The sequence below is a fragment of the Trifolium pratense genome, linkage group LG2, assembly GCF_020283565.1.
Source record: "Trifolium pratense cultivar HEN17-A07 linkage group LG2, ARS_RC_1.1, whole genome shotgun sequence".
NCBI classification, from domain to species: domain Eukaryota; kingdom Viridiplantae; phylum Streptophyta; class Magnoliopsida; order Fabales; family Fabaceae; genus Trifolium; species Trifolium pratense.
In genome coordinates this window covers 50,445,972-50,465,125 of record NC_060060.1, presented here as the reverse complement: position 1 = coordinate 50,465,125, position 19,154 = coordinate 50,445,972, and the positions used below count along the sequence as shown (strand labels likewise).

At 33.0% G+C, this 19,154-nt stretch overlaps 2 protein-coding genes across 2 annotated transcripts; both read right to left on the bottom strand.

The window, feature by feature from the left end:
- Positions 1-5,094: 5,094 nt before the first annotated feature.
- Positions 5,095-6,650, bottom strand: LOC123908632 (transcription repressor MYB5-like). Its single transcript, XM_045959327.1, has 2 exons — positions 6,120-6,650; positions 5,095-6,000 (listed from the first exon to the last, which is right to left on the bottom strand). Exons 1-2 carry the CDS (start codon positions 6,458-6,460, stop codon positions 5,391-5,393), a joined length of 951 nt encoding a protein of 316 aa, XP_045815283.1. The 5' UTR covers positions 6,461-6,650; the 3' UTR covers positions 5,095-5,390.
- A 4,844-nt stretch (positions 6,651-11,494) lies between these two features.
- On the bottom strand, positions 11,495-18,198 carry LOC123909839 (elongation factor P). Its single transcript, XM_045960763.1, has 11 exons — positions 17,875-18,198; positions 17,762-17,792; positions 17,646-17,659; positions 17,489-17,539; positions 16,057-16,126; positions 15,282-15,351; positions 15,094-15,161; positions 14,138-14,243; positions 13,933-13,972; positions 12,683-12,750; positions 11,495-11,819 (listed from the first exon to the last, which is right to left on the bottom strand). Exons 1-11 carry the CDS (start codon positions 18,100-18,102, stop codon positions 11,807-11,809), a joined length of 759 nt encoding a protein of 252 aa, XP_045816719.1. The 5' UTR covers positions 18,103-18,198; the 3' UTR covers positions 11,495-11,806.
- Between the last annotated feature and the right edge of the window lie 956 nt (positions 18,199-19,154).

Sequence of the window (19,154 nt, the reverse complement as noted above, 5' to 3'; positions counted from 1 at the left end):
TATGATATAACTACTAGTATGAAGGACTTTTTTTTGACTAATTCACTAGTATGAAAGGATGTTGGTATTTGTGTGGTTTTATTGTTGATTTCATTCCATAGACTCACAAGGAAAGTTGGGTTAGTTGGTCCAAGAACGTTTGGTTGGTCATAGTCACTGCCGTGATGAATCAATCTTACATTCCTAGTTTGCTTTGACACTATCAAATCTAACGGTCAAATCTCACACTTTGCTTTTGAGATTAATACTACACCAACTCAAACTATTGCTTGGAACATTAGGATTTGGCATTTGCTTCATGCCTCTACAAATGGCTCTCAACCAGACACATATATCACAGGTACAATTTCTTCCTTATGCTAAATATACATATATATGTGATTGAATAATCTTTTTTTTTTCTTATGATACTACTTGACAGAAATTGTTTAATGTTTTGACATATGGTTATTTATTAAACATGTAACGTGTGTAAGTGTAAGCAATTAAATTTTGTTCTATATCATTGTATAAAATATAAAAAAGATTTTGTTCTATACCACAGACAACTAATAATCATTGATTTTGTAACAGGGTGGAGCCAAAACATAAACATTGGTGAAATTGAAGAAAAAAATTACATGATTAAGAATTATGGTAAGCATACATTTTTTATTCTTCATTTCAATGGTATGTTGTTGCATTTGCTTATGAGTTACAACTACTTCTTTTGCCTGGGAATTGCTTAGAGAGAGTGAAATATTTTTTGTTTTTGAAATTTTCAAAAACTATGGACTTCAGAGTTTGGTGTGAGACCTGAGAATGAATGTGTTAGGCCAAAAAGCACCAAAGGTACATACCATTTTAATGTTTTTTTTTTGGGAATTAATGTTAAAAATTCTTTTGTTCTGAGGAAATGTTAAAGGTACTTAATTGAAGTAGTTAGACATTTACAGAATACATTATCTTGAATTTACTTTAAATGACATTTATATTATAAACTGTGTTGAGATATAAACCATTATAATGAGGAATTTTACCACTTCAAATTTATGCAGAATAAAAACCACAAATTTTATTCAATCTGGAATCCAGATAAATTATATCGGTTGAAAGTATATTTCTAAAATTACATGTAATTTTTTTATAAATATAGGATGGAGACAATGTTAGAACACACACATTTCCGAGAGGTTCTGTTGTGAGAATAAAATGCTCTCACCACACTACTAAATTTTATTATTTGCATCACACATTTATACAATGTGTTGTAACTGTCGCTCTAACATAAATTGAAATGCACTTGAGAATGTTCGCGTCTCTTTGAATTTCTCTATCTTCAAAGACTTTGCATATCTTGATTGTGGCTTCATTTCATTCAACGATAATTGTAGCCGTAGAGTTTGTCATGCTGCATAACAAGCAGCAATGTATTCGGCTTCACATGAAGAGATGACTACAACAGTTTGTTTCTTTGAACACTCGGAGATTGATGCTCCGCACAAATCAGTGTATCGTGCCAGCTCCACTTCACTTGAATCAATGGTTTGGGAAATATCACACCAGAATTGGATGTTCTGTTGAAGTATCTTAGAATCCTCTTCACGGCCACAATGTATGATTGCCTTTGAATTCCACAAATCTACTTACAATTCCAACACTAAGTGATATACACTAAGTGATATAACAGGTCTACTACAACATACATGCCTCGAGAATCCAATTAGCTGCCTATATATATGTATCGTTGTCAACACACCCATGGAAGAATTTTGAATTAGCATCTCCTTTCTTGAGACATTTAGATTTAGATTTAGACTTTTGAAACAAAAGCGCCTCTTTACTCTTCAAAAGCTTCAACAATTAATCAAACTTCCCTTTTCTACTTTGAATTTTCGAACTAGATAAGTCAGATTCTTCACCTCTAGAGTCTAAAACTTCTATTTCCGGAACCAACCCCTTAGTATGGGACTCCATACCACCACATTCTTGTTTATGCCAAGATTTGAGAGAATTTTTAAGCCCTTTCAATTTTTCTTTCAACACATAGTCCATCCACCCCTCCGCTCTAAGATTCCCCCATGCCACTTCCACTTGTTTCTTGAACCTCTTATTTTCAAGCCAAAAGTTATTGAATCTAACAGTTTAGGTTCCCAATCTGCCTCAAGGTGTTTAAGAACCAACTGACAATGGTCCGAAATATCTCTAGGTGACCAAATAGAGTCAATTCCCCAACAATGTGCTCACTCATCCGAAATAAGGATCCTGTCAATTATACTAACTGATCGCCCACTCGAATGATACCAAGTGAAACACCTACCGAGCGGAGGTAGATCCACAAGCTCAAGATCCTCAAGAAACTCCCCCAAACTCCACCATTTTTGTTGAAAGTGACAAACCTCCATATTAACTCCTTTCTCTCTCGCCTTACCTACCAACTGAGTTAAAATATCCAACCACACAAAACCTCCCCTCACCCAAACCTCTTTTTGCCGAAAGCTAATTATTCCATAGCCAACATTTTGAAGCCAACTCACATTTTGAGTACACATTCACCACAATGCAAATAGATTTCAAGACTCCCCATTCAAGACATACACCAACAAGCCTTCCCCTCTAAACGAGAAGGTGAGAGAGTTGCTAAACTTACTCCGAAGAGAAAGGATACCACCACTTCTCCCTTCTAACGGAAGAAAGGCCCAATCACAATCTTGAGAGCCCTACAAACTATAACAAAAAAACATTATTGTCAACCACGTTATCACGGTCCCCCTCCGGTCCAGATAAAGAGGACTCTGGAACCTGTGAATTTCCACTATGCCTAACAATCCTCATACTTGAAGGAGGTGTCACGTTTGGGATTGTTATCACCACCTCCAACCCAATACCCATCTGACCATTATTGTTGCTTACTTGTTACAAGCACTTGAGGTCACTCTATTATATATATACCTAAGGGGTATTAAAATTTGAGAGGCCTATACTCAACCACAAAAGCTAGCTTGAGAGTTGAGATTTGCACTACACTTATAAAGGCTATCTTTGCCATATCTCTAGCCAATGTGAGACTTCTAACAGGGGGAATAGAATTTTCATCAATATTCTTCATATGACTACTCATGTCCCTTTTCTCTAACTATTTTAGTAACCCCACTTAATGACATGATTTTTCCTCAACTAGATTATAACTATTATTTATCGATCATATGTATATGTATGAATAAAAAATTATTTTGTACGTGCTTCTTCAACAATATTTTTGTATTTTGTGCATGCAGGTGCAGCTATAGAATTCCCATTGACTGCTTCAAAACAAAAGAGTCTCATGTACGCGCGAGATCCAAACAAGCGACAAGGAGGAATCAATCATTCTCTACAAAGACTGAAGAGAGAGTAACTAAGACTTTGTCACAAATACAATATAATATACGTTTGCTGATTCGGTTAAGGTAAGCTTAAAACATACTCACATCATTATTATAAAAATGTCACACTATTCTGTCGTATCATGTGGTGTCCATGATACTGTTTGTCCAAAAAAATCTTAAGTTTGAATTGTGAGGGGAAAAACAAACACTTGTGTTATTTTGACACAAATTGGTTTGCAGCATACAAATAATGTATGCCACTATTCACAAATATGCACATGAACTTAATTTATTACATATATGGTTAAGGCAATTAAGTGGTTAATTACATACTGTTAGTGGATAATTACATTCAATAACGGCTAAATATAGTAGAAAAACTTGAATCCATACACAAGATCAACCCGGCCGGATAGGCCATAATTAAAGAAATCCAAACCATACACCATGTGTTTTAATTTTGAACAAAGATATTTTCTTAATTTTTTTTCGATATAAGAGATGCCGTCGATTAAAATACACACAGCAAACATTATTTATTCATTTTATATATGGTTGATAATATAGTTCAAATATACATGTTTAACAACATCATGAGGAGATTTGGTTAATTTGTGGATCATATAATTTATATTTTTTTGTTTTGGTTTATCGGACTATCCGAAATAGCTCCTTTTTTGCTTTTTCTGACTGGTGCAATACTCCGTTAGTGTTTACAAAGCATCTAATGATGCGCTTGTGAATTGCAAGTTAATGAGTTACAAATTACAATAGTACTTTGTTATTAAGTTCATTAATCAAAATATAATTAACTATATAGTTAAACAGTGATATCCATATAATAAAGAAGAAAAACAATTAGGATAAAAAAAAAAACAATTGTGCGTCAATAAATAATTTTTTCAAATATACATGATTTTCATTAACCTTCTATCAAATATAATCAATATTCACGTTTTTTATAATCAATATTATAAAGGATGAATGATGCATATAATATCTTTCTCTAAATAAGATTTTTCAACAGCAAATTTATAAGGAACTTTATCCTTTGAGTGGATATTTGTTTAAATTTATCTCAATCTAAAATATCTTGGGAAAAATATATTTCAATATAACACATGTTCGGGAGAATCCGAGTTTAATTTTTGGTGGAATAATTTTTTGTCGAACTGTGAATTATCGAAACCTCCTTCCTCTAAAAATCAAAAGCGGACAAATATCGTATAATTAGTTAAAAAAAAGTTTGTATCTATAAGTAAAAACAGTTTTTTTTTGTTGACAAAAACAGTTTTTTTTTTTAACAATCAAAATTGAAAAAAATTGTATATAATATCTTATTAAAATTAATTATAATTAGTAAGATTCATCTTTGAACTGGGTCTATGTTAGAAGCCCTAATATATATTTGTTCTTTTCCAATAAATAATCATCTATTAATAATAATATATTAAAGGACACTAGTATTCATTTTACAATCGTTCTCAAGAGAATTTAAACCCCCTACATTGAGGCTACATGGCTAAGCTCTTACTACGTACTAAGGTAGCACTTTAAGTAATTAATTATATTTCATCATATACACAGTAAGCTTAAGATATTTGTTCTTGAATTGTAAGGAATGGTTATTCCTTGTATTTCTTATAATTCAATTTTTACTTATAAAAAAAAAAAAAATCATATACATGACAATATTATAATATCTAAATCAAGTAATCTTTGCATAAATAAAAATAAAATGAAGTGTAATGTGCAAAGAAAATTATGATAATTAGTAAATACTTATTAATAGGTTTCTAAATATAATAATTATAGTTAACTACAGCAAGCTGCAGATGCATAAAATTACAATCCCAATTGAACACACATATCCGAGATTGAAGTATTACAATGCATGAACACAAAATACACACACAAAGAATCTGATTTTATGAAGCAAGATGTTGAAGATGCATGCAATAATATATATATATATATATATATATATATATATATATATATATATATATATATAGATTATTAGAAAGATGAAATCAAAAGCTGTCATGCATCATGAAGCTTGCCGGTGTTGGTTGAGTCTTTGTTTTGGGTGAAATTAGTAGACATAAGTGGTGATTCCCAAAAAGCTGATGGTTCAGCAGATGAAATCAAAGGATCAGCCGGATCATTCTCCGATCGATGTGCAGCAAAAGCATCATCATTGATCAATGAATCCAAGAAGGAAGTAAACCCATCATCGCAACAATAATCGGTACTACTTTTATCGCAATCCCCTCTGTTATTGTTTGCCGCTTTATCCATTGCAGAAACATCATTAATTAAGTAATCATAATTAGCATCATCATCATTAACCTCCTTAGCTTCTTGTTGTTGTTGTTGTGGATAATAATGATTATGATCATGTGAAGGATGATTGGATTGATTGTAAAGCATAGGATGATGGTGTGGAGTGGGTGAAGATGTGAAATGATTAGTGATTTGGTGATTAATATTTGGGATTATTGAAGAAGTAGATGGATTAATATTGTTAAGTGGCTTGTGTGTTCTTGGATCAATCCCTTGATTAATGAGTTTCTTACTAAGATGTGTGTTCCAATAATTCTTGATCTCATTATCAGTTCTTCCTGGAATTCTCCCAGCTATCAATGACCACCTGGATATTAATTTTGTTGAGATCTGTGAATTTGAATTTACTGATGAACCCTAAATAAATAATAGTGAAGGAAATGAAACCCTAATTTGAAACAAGAATTGAAATAGCATCATCATCACCTGTTGCCGAGAAGACGGTGAAGACGGAGAATGAGATCTTCTTCATCAGGAGCGATCTGACCACGTTTGACAGAAGGACGAAGATAATTCATCCAACGGAGACGACAGCTTTTACCACAACGAAGAAGACCAGCTCGTTTAGGTAAAGTTCTCCAACGACCTTCACCTTCTTTCTTAATGTATTCTGATAACACTTCGTCTTCTTCAGATGTCCATGGTCCTCTCTTTAATCCAATCTTGCTGCAACAAGGTGTAGTTGTTGTGCTGTTACTGCTTCCATTGTTGTTGATTTTCTGCTTCTTCTTATTTGAATTTGTTGATGATGAATTAGGATTCCTCATGGATGGATCGATCTGAACACGTAGCAGTGGTTTGTGTAAAATGCAAAAACAGAAAAAGTTAGATAGCGCAAAGAAAGAAGGGTTAATAGTTAGTTACGAAAATATCAGTAGAAGAAGAACTAACTTAGTAGTGTAATCTCTCTCTCTCTCTTCTGCTTTTTTCATTTCTATATGCAACACAACACAACACAACACAGCCAACAAACAAATGATCTAACATCCACGCGCTAACCCTCCACCCTGAGATCCACGTCTCTCTCTCTCTATCTATCTATTGTATCTTACTGTCAGCCGCACCTTTTTTATTCCTTTGTTTTTTTTTTTCTTGTCTTTTTCTTTTACATAATATTTTATTTTTTTTATCAAGTCTTTTTCTTCTCGTGCATGATTCTTAAAAAACTCAGTTATTATTTGTTTATTAGATCTCTCCTTCTCACTCTTGTCATTGTCTATAAATATAATTATGAATGAATTGTTGAAAAAACTCAAGTTCAATAATTATAATTATAATTATAAACATAAAGATAAAGATAAAGCTATATGTTGGAACAAGTGATTGGAAAAAATTGGAGGGAAGTTGGGAAAGAAATAAACAATGTGTTGAATTAAGTGTATAGTGTGAATTCAAAAAACTTTCAGTTAATCTTATATTGGAAGGAACAATATTGGAAGGAACATTCATATATGTGAGCGTGATTTTTACGGGTGTGTTTTATAAATGGAAACTCCATACATAATATGTTGACTATCATACACACGCGTACATTGCCTCTGGCTCGGGTTGTGCTTGGTTTTTGGTGATATATTATTTTTTTAACACCAAAATTAATTAAATATTTTTAATTATTTAATGTGTTCAGTTTAATGACTAATTAATGCACATGTTTTTAATGTGTGTTGGCCGTTTCAGTTTGTGTCGATATTGAATTCATTTTCGTATCAATATTAGAGTGGTTTCATCGAATCATAGAAGGTGTTTTTTTGTCCGATTTCTACAGTGTAGTAGAAAATCGGTATTCAATAAACTGTATTGTTTTATTTTGGATACATTGCAGTTGATAGTTTGTCTTGCACAACTTTAAACAATATTATGAAATGTCTTAAAGAAAATGTATCAACCCACGACTTAATTCAGTAATTTCTTTGGTGACTGATTTCAAATAGTGCAATTTTTTTCTAAATTCAAAACAACAATATATTAACATAAAGTTAATTTTATAAGGATGAATATTTAAATTTAATATTATACACAAGGATTTCATTTTTGTTCTTATTTAGGGAGAATATGACAGGCATGTGTTTTGTCAGCTTCTATCTTGCATAGTATAGTACTATAGTATAAGCACCATGTGTCAGCCAAACAATCCAATCACTGACTTAGTACATCGGAGGTTATAAAGTAGGGATGGCAGAAAAACCCAAACCTGTGAGACCCACCCGAACCCAAACTCAAGTCAACGGGCGAAACCCGAATTGACTGGGTTTGGGTTTGGGTTTGGGTGACACCCGAAAATATGGGTGTGAGTTTGGTATCACTCAAACCCACACCCGAAACCCATACACCCACCCGAAACATGTTAAAATTACCTAAATACCCTCACATATATATATAAGTGTAAAAGTAAAATTAGGTTTTTCACAAACCACAAACCAAAATTGTGTTTGAATTTTGCTTGAAAGTTGGAAGAACTTAATTTTGGTTTAGTTGTAATTTAATTTTTTGAAAGACTATTTTGTAATTTTAAATTCCCTTGTAATTTTAAACCTATATTTTTGCTAAGTGATTGACAATATGTTTAAATTCCATTGTTTTTGCTTAAATTTACCTTGTTTTGCTTAAATTTGCAAAGTAGTACAAAATGCGTTGTGGGTTTGGGTGTAAAAAACCCGAACCCAATGGGTGTGGGTGTGGTTTTGCCACCCGAACAGATTTGGGTTTGGGTTTGGGTTTGGGTGTTGATTTCGGGTGTGGGTTTGGTATCACTCAAACCCGCACCCGTGGGCGCCCGTTGCCATTCCTATTATAAAGTCTTGACACTGACTTAGTACATCTTGGCCAAGGTAGGTCACCCTTAAATTTTATGAAATATGAATCAATAGTCTTATAAAAATTTAGATTAAAATGTTGATAAAAAAATTAATAAAATATGAAATCTTTTTTTAATTTAATGTGAATTTTTTTAAAAAAGAAATAAAAATTAAATACTATTGGGTATCTTAGAAAAAACTCCAACGTACATTATGTATGATCAATATGATTGTTTAAAATAATGTATCAACACGATTTAAAGTTTTTAATTAGCTTGACTGTTGTGGCAAGTGTGAGTGGTTAAGTCCCACATTGCTTAGAAAAGTGGAGGTTGAACACTTTATAAGTGAGATAACTCATAAACCTAACACCTTAAGGTTTTGGGTAAGAGTGTGGTGTTCAACTCACTTGTAGAGTTTGTTTTTAGGAGAATGTTAACTTGTGCCCTTAAGGGCACATGTTAAGGAGATAAATGTGGAAAAAATTTATTGAATTTGTGGTGTATTCAATTATCTAAACATTAAATGTTTTCTATCATTAAATGCTATATTTCTATTTTTAGGTAGCTTAACATGTGCCCTTAGGGCACAAGTTAACACAACCCTTGTTTTTAAGCCCAATGTGGATGATCCCCGGCTGCCCCCTCGTGATGACCCAACATTGACTAATAAATAAGCAAATTGAGTGGTTAGATCTGGGTGGCTTACACGCTGCATTTTGCTGGATTTGGTTTCAGGATTTAGAGCAAAGCTAATCAACCGGAGTAGTGTTTTAACTTTTAAATAATATCTCAAAAATTAAATAATTCCTCGCATGATGGTGTTTCGACTGAATACCGAATTTTTAAAAAAATATATATACTGGTAACTTTTTTTCTCGTAATGAAGAGAATAAGTGGCACATACGGACGTACCATTGGCTCTACCAGCATCTAGAAGAAGCATTCCAAGACATGAAGTTGTTCATATATGAACTGCTTGAATGTATGAATTATTTTGTAGACATGATGTTGTTCATATTAATTTGGCACTGTATTATTGAGAGGGGAGCTAGTGAGCCTAAACATAGAGAAAGGATTCTCAATATTATTAGAGAGTGAACCTAAACATGAAGAAAGGATTCTCTCTAGTTCTAGAGAGTGTTCTGTGTAATTCATACCCTTCATTTATTTTTTTATAATTGAAATAGTATGTACAAAAATAAAGAGAGTGGTTGGGTGTTAGTTGGCAAGATTGTTGTGCGAACGAAGTATAAAAATTAAAAAGTAAGGTGGGTGAATTGTGTTGGAGTGATTCGAATGATAGATTATAATTTTTAGGTGTTAACAATTAACATAGTTGGGATCATGGGATGTCTTTGGTGTATGTGATGCTTTTGCATTCTATATTTTCTTGCTTGAAAAATGTGTTGATTTTTTAAAAAATATGTGTTCTATTTTGCTCAACTTCCGTTGGAACCCAAAAATGCAAATATATGAAATACTTGTGTTTATGACTGAAAATGGAGTAAAAGTCTTACAATAGCAAAATGAAAGATAAAATGTAGAAGAAAGTGATTTATGATCTATCCTGGAGCTAGGGTCCTCAAAGAAAGAGAGCACTCTTTTTTTGCCTAACCATAATGGTTCCAACTAAAATCTTCCATAATCTCCGCACTTCCCTCATCACCTCACTGTATATATACTATTAAGGCATAATAAACTTGCTAACTAAGCATTTTTTTTTTTTTTTAAGAAACTAAATTAGCCCACCCAAATTGGCGCCAGAGAGAATCGAACCTCAGACCTCAAGAGAAGCACACTCTCAGGTCCCAAGTCTGCTAACTAAGCATCTTAACTCACATTTTATTTACCGTATAACCTCACCATACACTTTACTACAATAATAGTCATTTTCCTTCATCCTCCGGCTTTATTCAATAAACACATTATTTCATTGCTCTAAATTTGTGGGTTTCATCGCATGAACTTTAGGAGAATTGAATCACCGGAACTCACTAATGTCAAGAAAAGTCTCAACCCACAAAAATGTACATATAGAAGTACTTATAATACTCCTTCCGGTCTATATATAAGAAACTGTTTGTTTTTTAGGTTCATTGTAAAATCAATGTATGTAGACAATATTATAGTCTAGATACATCAATTTTACAATATATCTAAAAAGTCAACATTTTCTTATATATAGGACTAGAGGGAGTACTACTATTAATCAACGAACTCATCACATTCATGTGTAGGATGTGAAGGCGTATTCCATAATGATGTGATGCATTTTATTAGTTTTGGAAGGAAAAGGAATTTGTAAGGTGAGACATCTAATTTGACTTGTTATTCTATTATGTCTAGTAATGCTAGTACAAATATTGAAGGGTGGTCTGGCAGGCTAATGTAAGTGGAATGGTTTGTTTGTAAAGAAGGTTGAAGGGTGGGTACAAACTTTCCTATTAAGGTGTACTTGTCCTCTAAACTGTGTGGTTGGTATACATGTCCTCTGATTAGAATACCTCAGGTACTTCTTTTGAATAGTTTTTGCTTATTAAAAACAATTACCACGTAGCAACCTCTCTAACCCACCGCATGACACCCTACAGCATCATCCCACCACCATCCATCACCAACACCATTGAAATAGGGACGGCACTGCTGCCAAAGGCAGTCACTATTCTGGCCGCTACACTAAATTGTTCCACTATTCTGGCCTATAGTGAAAGTGACTCACTTATTAGTGAAACCACTTCACTGCTCTGCTTTAGCGCACTATTGGCAAGTGGTAAGGCATGATTATCTATTTTCATACCAACATTTGAAAATTTTAAACAAAAAACTTGCAATCACCTCCAAACAAAGTCTATAAGTTGATAAAAAAATGAAGTTCCCAATTCAATAAAATTTAAGAGACGGATTGAATTGAAACTATCCCTTGCAGTTAAGAATCAAAGTATCTTCAGTCAACCACAAAAAAAAATCTAAGCATTTCAGTCAACAACAACAACAACAAAAAATCTAAGTATCTTTTGCCTGATCCCAATTATGAATAAACTCATTCAAGAATTGAAATAATTTACCAATGCTTCTCTACACCGTACATAAACTGAACTAAGATACACACCACAATTTGGCTATCACAAATACATCTAAATTCATTGCTCGCTGATAATTAAAGTCATCAACTAAACATAAAGAAAGGGCTTATTACCTAGAGAAATAGGGGGGTGGGGAAAGGATAATATAGGTTATATCTGATTTAAAATTTATGAGAGTTATAAAATGGATGTTTGTGTCATACAGTCTTGCTCATATTCTGGCTGAACGCACCCTATGCCTTAGCCCTGAGAATGAAGAGATAAAAGTTAAAACAGCTTACTGTCAAAAAAAAGATTAAAACAGCTTATTGGCAACCATATACTATTAAGTATTAACATGAAAATACACTAACTTATATATTTGATAAATTTTAAAAAATCAACCAGCAACATGGCCACCAGAGGATACGGTAACAGAGACCACAGGGTCAATTCTTTGCCCGTGCCCGACATACAGAACCAAAATGAGAAAGGAAGAAGGAAAGAATTTTATAACAGGGAATTCGATACAGTAGCTAATTATGTTTTCAGTAACCTCACAGATTTTCTTTCAATTTCCAATAGTTAAATTTTCCATCTGCATAATATAAAAAGCAAATGTACAGTGGTGTTCCAGTGAGAAGAGTTCATAGGCTTTGGTTTATGGTTTGTAATGTGTGTAATGACTAATGACTGATAGGGATGTTACTGAACACCAGAAAACAATTGGCTGTTAAAGATTGTGTTCCACCTCACAACTTCCCACATTCCTAAAGAGAAAGAAATAGCACGGGAAACAACTTACACAAGTGCTATAATTAATAATTTGCTTTCAAACTTATGTAAAATTGACAATAATGATTCAATGTCAAATCACAAGAAAAAGATTAAAAAGTCAATATGCAGGGTACCCTTTATTTTTTTCAAGAAAGAGAGAGCCACAAAAAAACAGAGTACAACAGATGAGGGAGACAAATATCCCCTTTAATGAAGGGGCACAATAATCAATCTCATAAATACAAGAGGGGCTGATGCTTAATAAAATAGCAAGTATCATTTTACCAAAACCAACATAGCAAGTATCATATATTTTATCATCAAATGCTTGGACTTTTAGCAGACCAACTAACCTTTCAATGTAACAGTCGTCCTCTGTATTAACAAGAATGGCATCACCGGCAACAATGTGAGGCGGAACCTGGAAGGTGTTGATCATATGGACAATTAAGACATAAGCACTTGGCATTACCAGCAACAGATATTGAATCAATTCAATTCAAATGGAAAGAATTTATAGAAGAGATACCGTCATATTGTTTTTTCAAATAATCAAATCATTAGTCATATTGAAACACGTGTGAATATTGTAAATATGTTAATAATATCTTGTAAGTACAGTGATTATGATATTTCGAGTTTCTTATAATTATTTCATGTGTATATTAGAGACTCCTAGTGATCTATATATATAGCTCAGAGGCATGGATTTTGTTCTGCCTCTCCTTTTTCACTTCGCTTTACATGAGCAATCAAAGCCAGGTGAGCCAGCCATATTTTGTGCCTATATCAGGTGGCTCGACCATTTGGTGAATATTTTTCCCAAAAATCATAATTCTACTCCAACCCTTAGATCCAATGTTGTGTTCTCCCTACAACAGTTTGAGAAGCTTATCTGGTCACTATCTAGCATTTTTTTAGCCACTGCCACTTTGGCAATTATCTGGTCAACAACACCGCCAACTAACATGTCTAATCAGTATAATGATGTCGTTGAAGTCTAGGCAGGTGACATTTTGGGCCTCGGATCAGATAGTTAGGTAACTAGTAGTAGTAGGATACAGAAGTCGCCTGGGCTTCAACAATGATGGTCCAATGTTGTTCATTGCATTATTGAGGGGATAATTATATAGTTATAAGTAGCTAATAAGTAGCTAATGCACATTCTTATTCATTGCCTAAATTTTTGAATTTTTCCAAAATTATATCATGGACACGATATATATGTTTGAAAGGAAATAAATATAGACATCTTACACTAATCATATTTCACTAAGATTTAGTTAGTATCCCCCTGAAATGAGGGTCAAATTTCAGGGATTGGATTTTTATGCCTTTTCATATCAAACTCTTGAAATTATTCATCTCACTATTAGGAGGACAACAAACTGATCCCATGTATAATAAGTATTGTGAAAGAAATTCCTACACAAACACAGCCTCCGACTTTTTAAAAAAAGGTCTCAAATAAATATCACTCGTAACGTTTGCATGAAAAGATAATTAGATTTCCATGGTCAGTTGCACATCTGAATAATTTTTAACCACTTATTTAAGCTACTAAATAAACGAAGAAGGAAAAAGAAATAATCATTTGACTTACTTCAATCGTAGGGCCATTGTCCAGTATTACCTTTTTATTCCTTAAATCAAGGAGGGGGAAAATCAGTACAAAAAATTGAATTGAATGAAAATCATAGAGAAGCTGAAATACTCCATCTCAGAACAAGAGGAAGAAAAGAAAAAAAAAATGCAACGGTACAAGATCAAGTTCTTTTTCTAAATCCAATAAGGAGAAAAATACGTACCTCGGAGTGGCTGCAATCACTTCCTTGACAGTACATATTACACGTTTTGGAACTGATGCAGATAAAGGCTTGTCTTCATAAAATTGTACCTTAACTTTCATTTCATCTGTCAAACGGGTAACAACATAATAATTAATTATTAATACTTCTATTACCAATTATATCCATGAAACTAAAGTTTGCTACTAGTTGATTATCAGAAGGTAAAATAATTTCCTTGCAAAGAAAATTATGAACATGGCAGAAAGTACAGTGAGAAGGTAAGACAAGCTCCTTCAAACAATAACATTAAGTGAGAATAAAGGAGAGGGGGAGGGAGGACAAGCCTTGAAGACACAAAAAAGGCAGGAAACAAACTTATCCCATAAATGCAGAATAACAGATAGAAGCTACAAATGCAGAGTGACACCGTATACATACAGCAGAGAACAATAAAGAGCGAAATAAAAAGAAAAGTAATTATGGTGATCACTTAGAACACTATACTGACTAAAATAAACCTTGAAATGTTATGCATCATCAGTCATGGACGCATCAGATAAAGAAACCCACAGAGAAGATATTTGAGGCTTAAGTAGCTAAGTTGCATCAGATAAAGAGATCCACAGAGGAGATAATTAAGACTTAAGAAGATATGAGAAGGAGATATAACACTGAGTACTTAATCAGCTAGGGTAAATCACAAATGAGAAAGATTAAGTAGAAAAGGAAATTCAGGGAAACACTCAGGCACCAGTCATGACATTGATTATGTGGGGAATTAACGGTAACATGTAGCAATAACAATATCAGAATTGATGACAAAACCAGAAAATGACTGGTGGTGCACTAGTAATTTATTGAGACAAGGATGCTAATTATGACCATTAAGCGTGGTTGAAAACATCTAAGTTTTATATATAATATATAATAGCTGATAATAAAAGAGCAGTGATCATGGGTAAAATTTAATCCACCTCGTATATATGAACCATTCTTGCCAAACAAGTCTTTGGAAACTTCAATTTGATCGAACGTATCAGTGCTGACCAAAATTAAATGGAGAAACCACATTAAATAACTATGCTCCCCAAAAGTTTCTTGCAACCAAAAGCATAGAATGATATACTGACAGCGAAACAGGATGAAAGAGGTAGGAACTCACTCCATTAATACTACAGTTCCATCTTGATCCGTGCACATGTACATGAAAGACTTTTCATGAAGATAGGCCTCTGCAATAATTTGAGAATTTGTAAGCACGGAAAAGGATACTAGTCAACTATCAGCAGGTGTGAAATGTCTAGCACATCATTAATCAGAAAGACAAAAAATTGTCCCAAATCTTATCATTCAACTTAAAAGATGTAATTGTAGAATATGTATAACTGAATACCCTTCATACAAATTCATTTGGATCCACGGAACAGAGACATGCTGTTACAAACCCCAAAACAAAGTCCAAATTTTTTGTTGTAAAAGATTTGAGCATACCAAATAAAACAGACAGAAAAAACACTATTGTATTGAATGATTGAATCACAAAAACAAAGAATAAAGGACTTTCGAGGGCTTCCCAGTCAGCAAAAGGTTTTCCATTTACAACCAATCCCATACTCAGTTTAACAAACTAACAAATGTACCATCCTCTCTTACACCCCTCTCCTGTTATTTAATCTAATTTTCTAAACCTGGCAGTCTTAAATGCCCAACCACTTCACTTTATAACAATTCTAACTAATAACTACTCTTAGCGACCCGATAATATATGCTTCTGTTTTTTATTGCCCTTGGAGGAGTAAGTCAACATAAACAAATTAAAGAATCCTGGACATATTATTCACAACTAAGTAAAAAATCTCAACACAGATAAACAAAATATATAATCATTATATTACTCATAAAATTGCATATGAAATATTACATGTACAGGGACATACTTTCAACATCCTCATCAGGGCCCAATCTTTGTGATACCTTGGTTCCCTGGATAAGGTCACGAAGTTCCACCTATTGTCAGAAACAGCTACAATTGTCAGTTATGAATGGAGTTAAAAGTAAGAGTCCAGAAGTTAAAACATACAATACACAACTATAACCCTATTGCAATAGCGCAAATAAGAATAGGCAGTTGAACAAACCAAGCAAAGTGATATTTTCTTTAATCATTGCCCATTCCACGGTTGACAAATTAAAATGGATTGACAAATGCCACCATCCAAATATCAGAATGCGGCAATGCCATTTAACTAGGGTTTCTTTTTGGATAACACCATTTTAAACGAAACAAAATAAGAATAGTAGGTTAAAATAAATCCTAAATCAAACATCATTACTTAATCAAATCAAACAATATGACCCTTTGACATCCTGTATTAACATCCATGTTAAAGGTACGAGAAATCGTGTATTCATCGGTTATTAGCAAACAATGAGACTGCTTCATGGAAAACTGTTTTCTTATCAATTATGTGTTATTCGCAAACAAGTTCACAGATATAATCTCTGATTTCTAACATTTGGGTCAAGCCAGCAAATCTACACGATAATTAAAAGAAACCTCTCTGGTTCCGCATATGGTTTCATTATTAACAATAATTTGTTGAGGGTTTATAACAACAAAAACAAGATGTGTCAGTGTGTGCATGTATACTAAGAGATAGAGATGGAGAGAGCAAAATTATGACTACACAAGTACATTGTTATCGTTTATATATATACAACTAATTGTTTTCAACTCACTTCCTTCACCACGTTTCTGATGAGTGGGGGGTGATGAAAACTTTCCTACTAAAGGAAGATGTGGATTACAAAATCTAGCCATATTTTGCAACAGGGAATTGGTCTGTGTGGAAGGCATAGATTTACCATTAGTGGGAGCAATCAACAAAAACACAAAGTCAAAGACTCACTAGAGGGCCAATAGCCAAAATACCAAGTCAATAAATTGTTATTCCACACACACAATAATTGCCCACAATAACCAAATATATCAATGGAAAAATGAAATAGTTTAAAATTTGGTAAAGTAATCCCCCTCCCTCTTCCCCTGCAAGTAGGTACCTAAAATATAATGCAGAAAATGAGCAAATACATTTTTCCTTCAAGTTACGGCGAAAAGGTCTCTCCATAAGTCAAATAAAATCCTTCTTAAACTAAAAAAAAAATCGCAACAATTCTTTTAAAATACAAATTGCACGTTACTATTATTCAATATTCACTAAGCCAACTCTGTATAAAAGCCAATGTACATCTAAACACACATCACAGCATTACATTTCAAAAACTATTAATAATCCAGGTAAAACTAAATAGCATCTATCGGCTGATAAATAATGATAATAATGAACATGTAATCTTGAAAAATAAAACCTTGATTGTGGCTTTTCCTCTTCCTTCATGAGAATGATCTACTTTAAGAACCTGAAGCAGATTACATTGCACAAAAACACAGCATTAAATAACAAAATTGAATTGAATACACAACAATTAACAACAAATTGAAATCGCTCAAGCAATTAATCATTACCTCATATATTCGCCCTGGAAGCAATCCATCACAATATGAACACAAAGCGAATTTGTGAGTAACATTCATGCAACTAAATACGCATATCAAATTGAATCATAATAAAGCAAAGAAACCTTGTTTTCCGATAGTATTTCCGACTCTGATCTGCACCAGAAGAAAAACTACACAGTGAAAAATCTGTAAGAATTAATCTAGATTTAAAACGGTTAAAGTTAGAAGATCGTACATCAGAAGCGTGGACTCTGTTTCCACGTCGTTGAATTGTGGACCATGGAGTGGTGAACGAATTGATGGCGGAGGAATGAGCGGAAACAGAAGTGGAAGAAGGTAGTGATGAGTTTAGCGGAGAGGAATAGGAATGAAAATAGGATGATGATGATGTTGAAGAAAGTTTGAAGAAAAAATTGAAGGTTGAATTGCAGAGTTTGAGTTTGTGCCTCATTAGAGCTTGCATTTTCTCACTCACGCCGGAACAAACACAGTCACAACTCAACTCACAAACCTTGCGGACACAATAACAAAGGTTTAAGTACCTATATTTTAAGTACCCGAACCGAAACATATACTCCCTCCCTTACAAACAAATTGGTTCAACCGATAAGTGTCTTAATCCATTAGGGTAGTGTTTGATTCGGAGATTAAAAACTTATTTCTGGGAATCTAAGATGAAAATAAAAAAAGCATCTTAAAGTATGTGATCAAAAGTTTGATTCCTGACTATGCTGCTTATCGAGAAAATTTAGTTGAGAGGAGGAGAAGCCACCTTATGTGCTCTAAAGATTCTTCGATGGAGATTAATCATCGCTAATAGTGGTAGAAAACTTTGTACCAATAGCACGGTAATAATACGAAGAAAAAAAAATTGATATGTATATAGAACAAATATATTAATTATTCAATATTACACGGTAAATATATTGATCGATTATTTATTTATGATATATATTTGGAGAGAAATACTATCTACCGATGCTCTCACACACGCCAAGGAACACACGCTTGTGTGTTAAGCCACGTCACTCTTTTTTAAAGTCAGTAACTTGTTTACCAGCTCAATAAGTTGAGTCATTTTTAACATCTTTATTATTTAAAAAAATATTAATATTGATATAATCGCATCTGGATTTCAAAGACGGTCACCGCCGTAGGTTGAACATCTAGCATCACTGCATCGACAAACACCACGCAAAGTTCAAATCACTCATTATCCTCATTGTTAACATAGTAAACCAAAAAAAAAACTCTATATATATATATATATATATATATATATATATATATATATATATATATATATATATATATATATATATATATATATATATATATATATATATATATATAAAAGGATTATACAAAAGATCATTATTCTTAAGTTATAGTTCTTGAAGAAACTTATATATAAAATGTACTAAATCAGTTTGATATGAACAAATATAATTTGAAGAAAATAGTATCGCATCTAGGTTTGTGATTCTACAGAGTCATTATCAAGTAAAACTTTTG

Coding starts and splice junctions, on each gene's coding strand:
- LOC123909839 (XM_045960763.1), bottom strand. CDS start 18,102: ATGCAAGCTCTAATGAGGCACAAACTCAAACTCTGCAATTCAACCTTC. Junction 17,793..17,874: donor ACAGAGTCCACGCTTCTGAT/GTACGATCTTCT, acceptor CTTCTGGTGCAG/ATCAGAGTCGGAAATACTAT. Junction 14,244..15,093: donor GAATGGTTCATATATACGAG/GTGGATTAAATT, acceptor CCCGTTTGACAG/ATGAAATGAAAGTTAAGGTA.
- LOC123908632 (XM_045959327.1), bottom strand. CDS start 6,460: ATGAGGAATCCTAATTCATCATCAACAAATTCAAATAAGAAGAAGCAG. Junction 6,001..6,119: donor CACCGTCTTCTCGGCAACAG/GTGATGATGATG, acceptor ATTAATATCCAG/GTGGTCATTGATAGCTGGGA.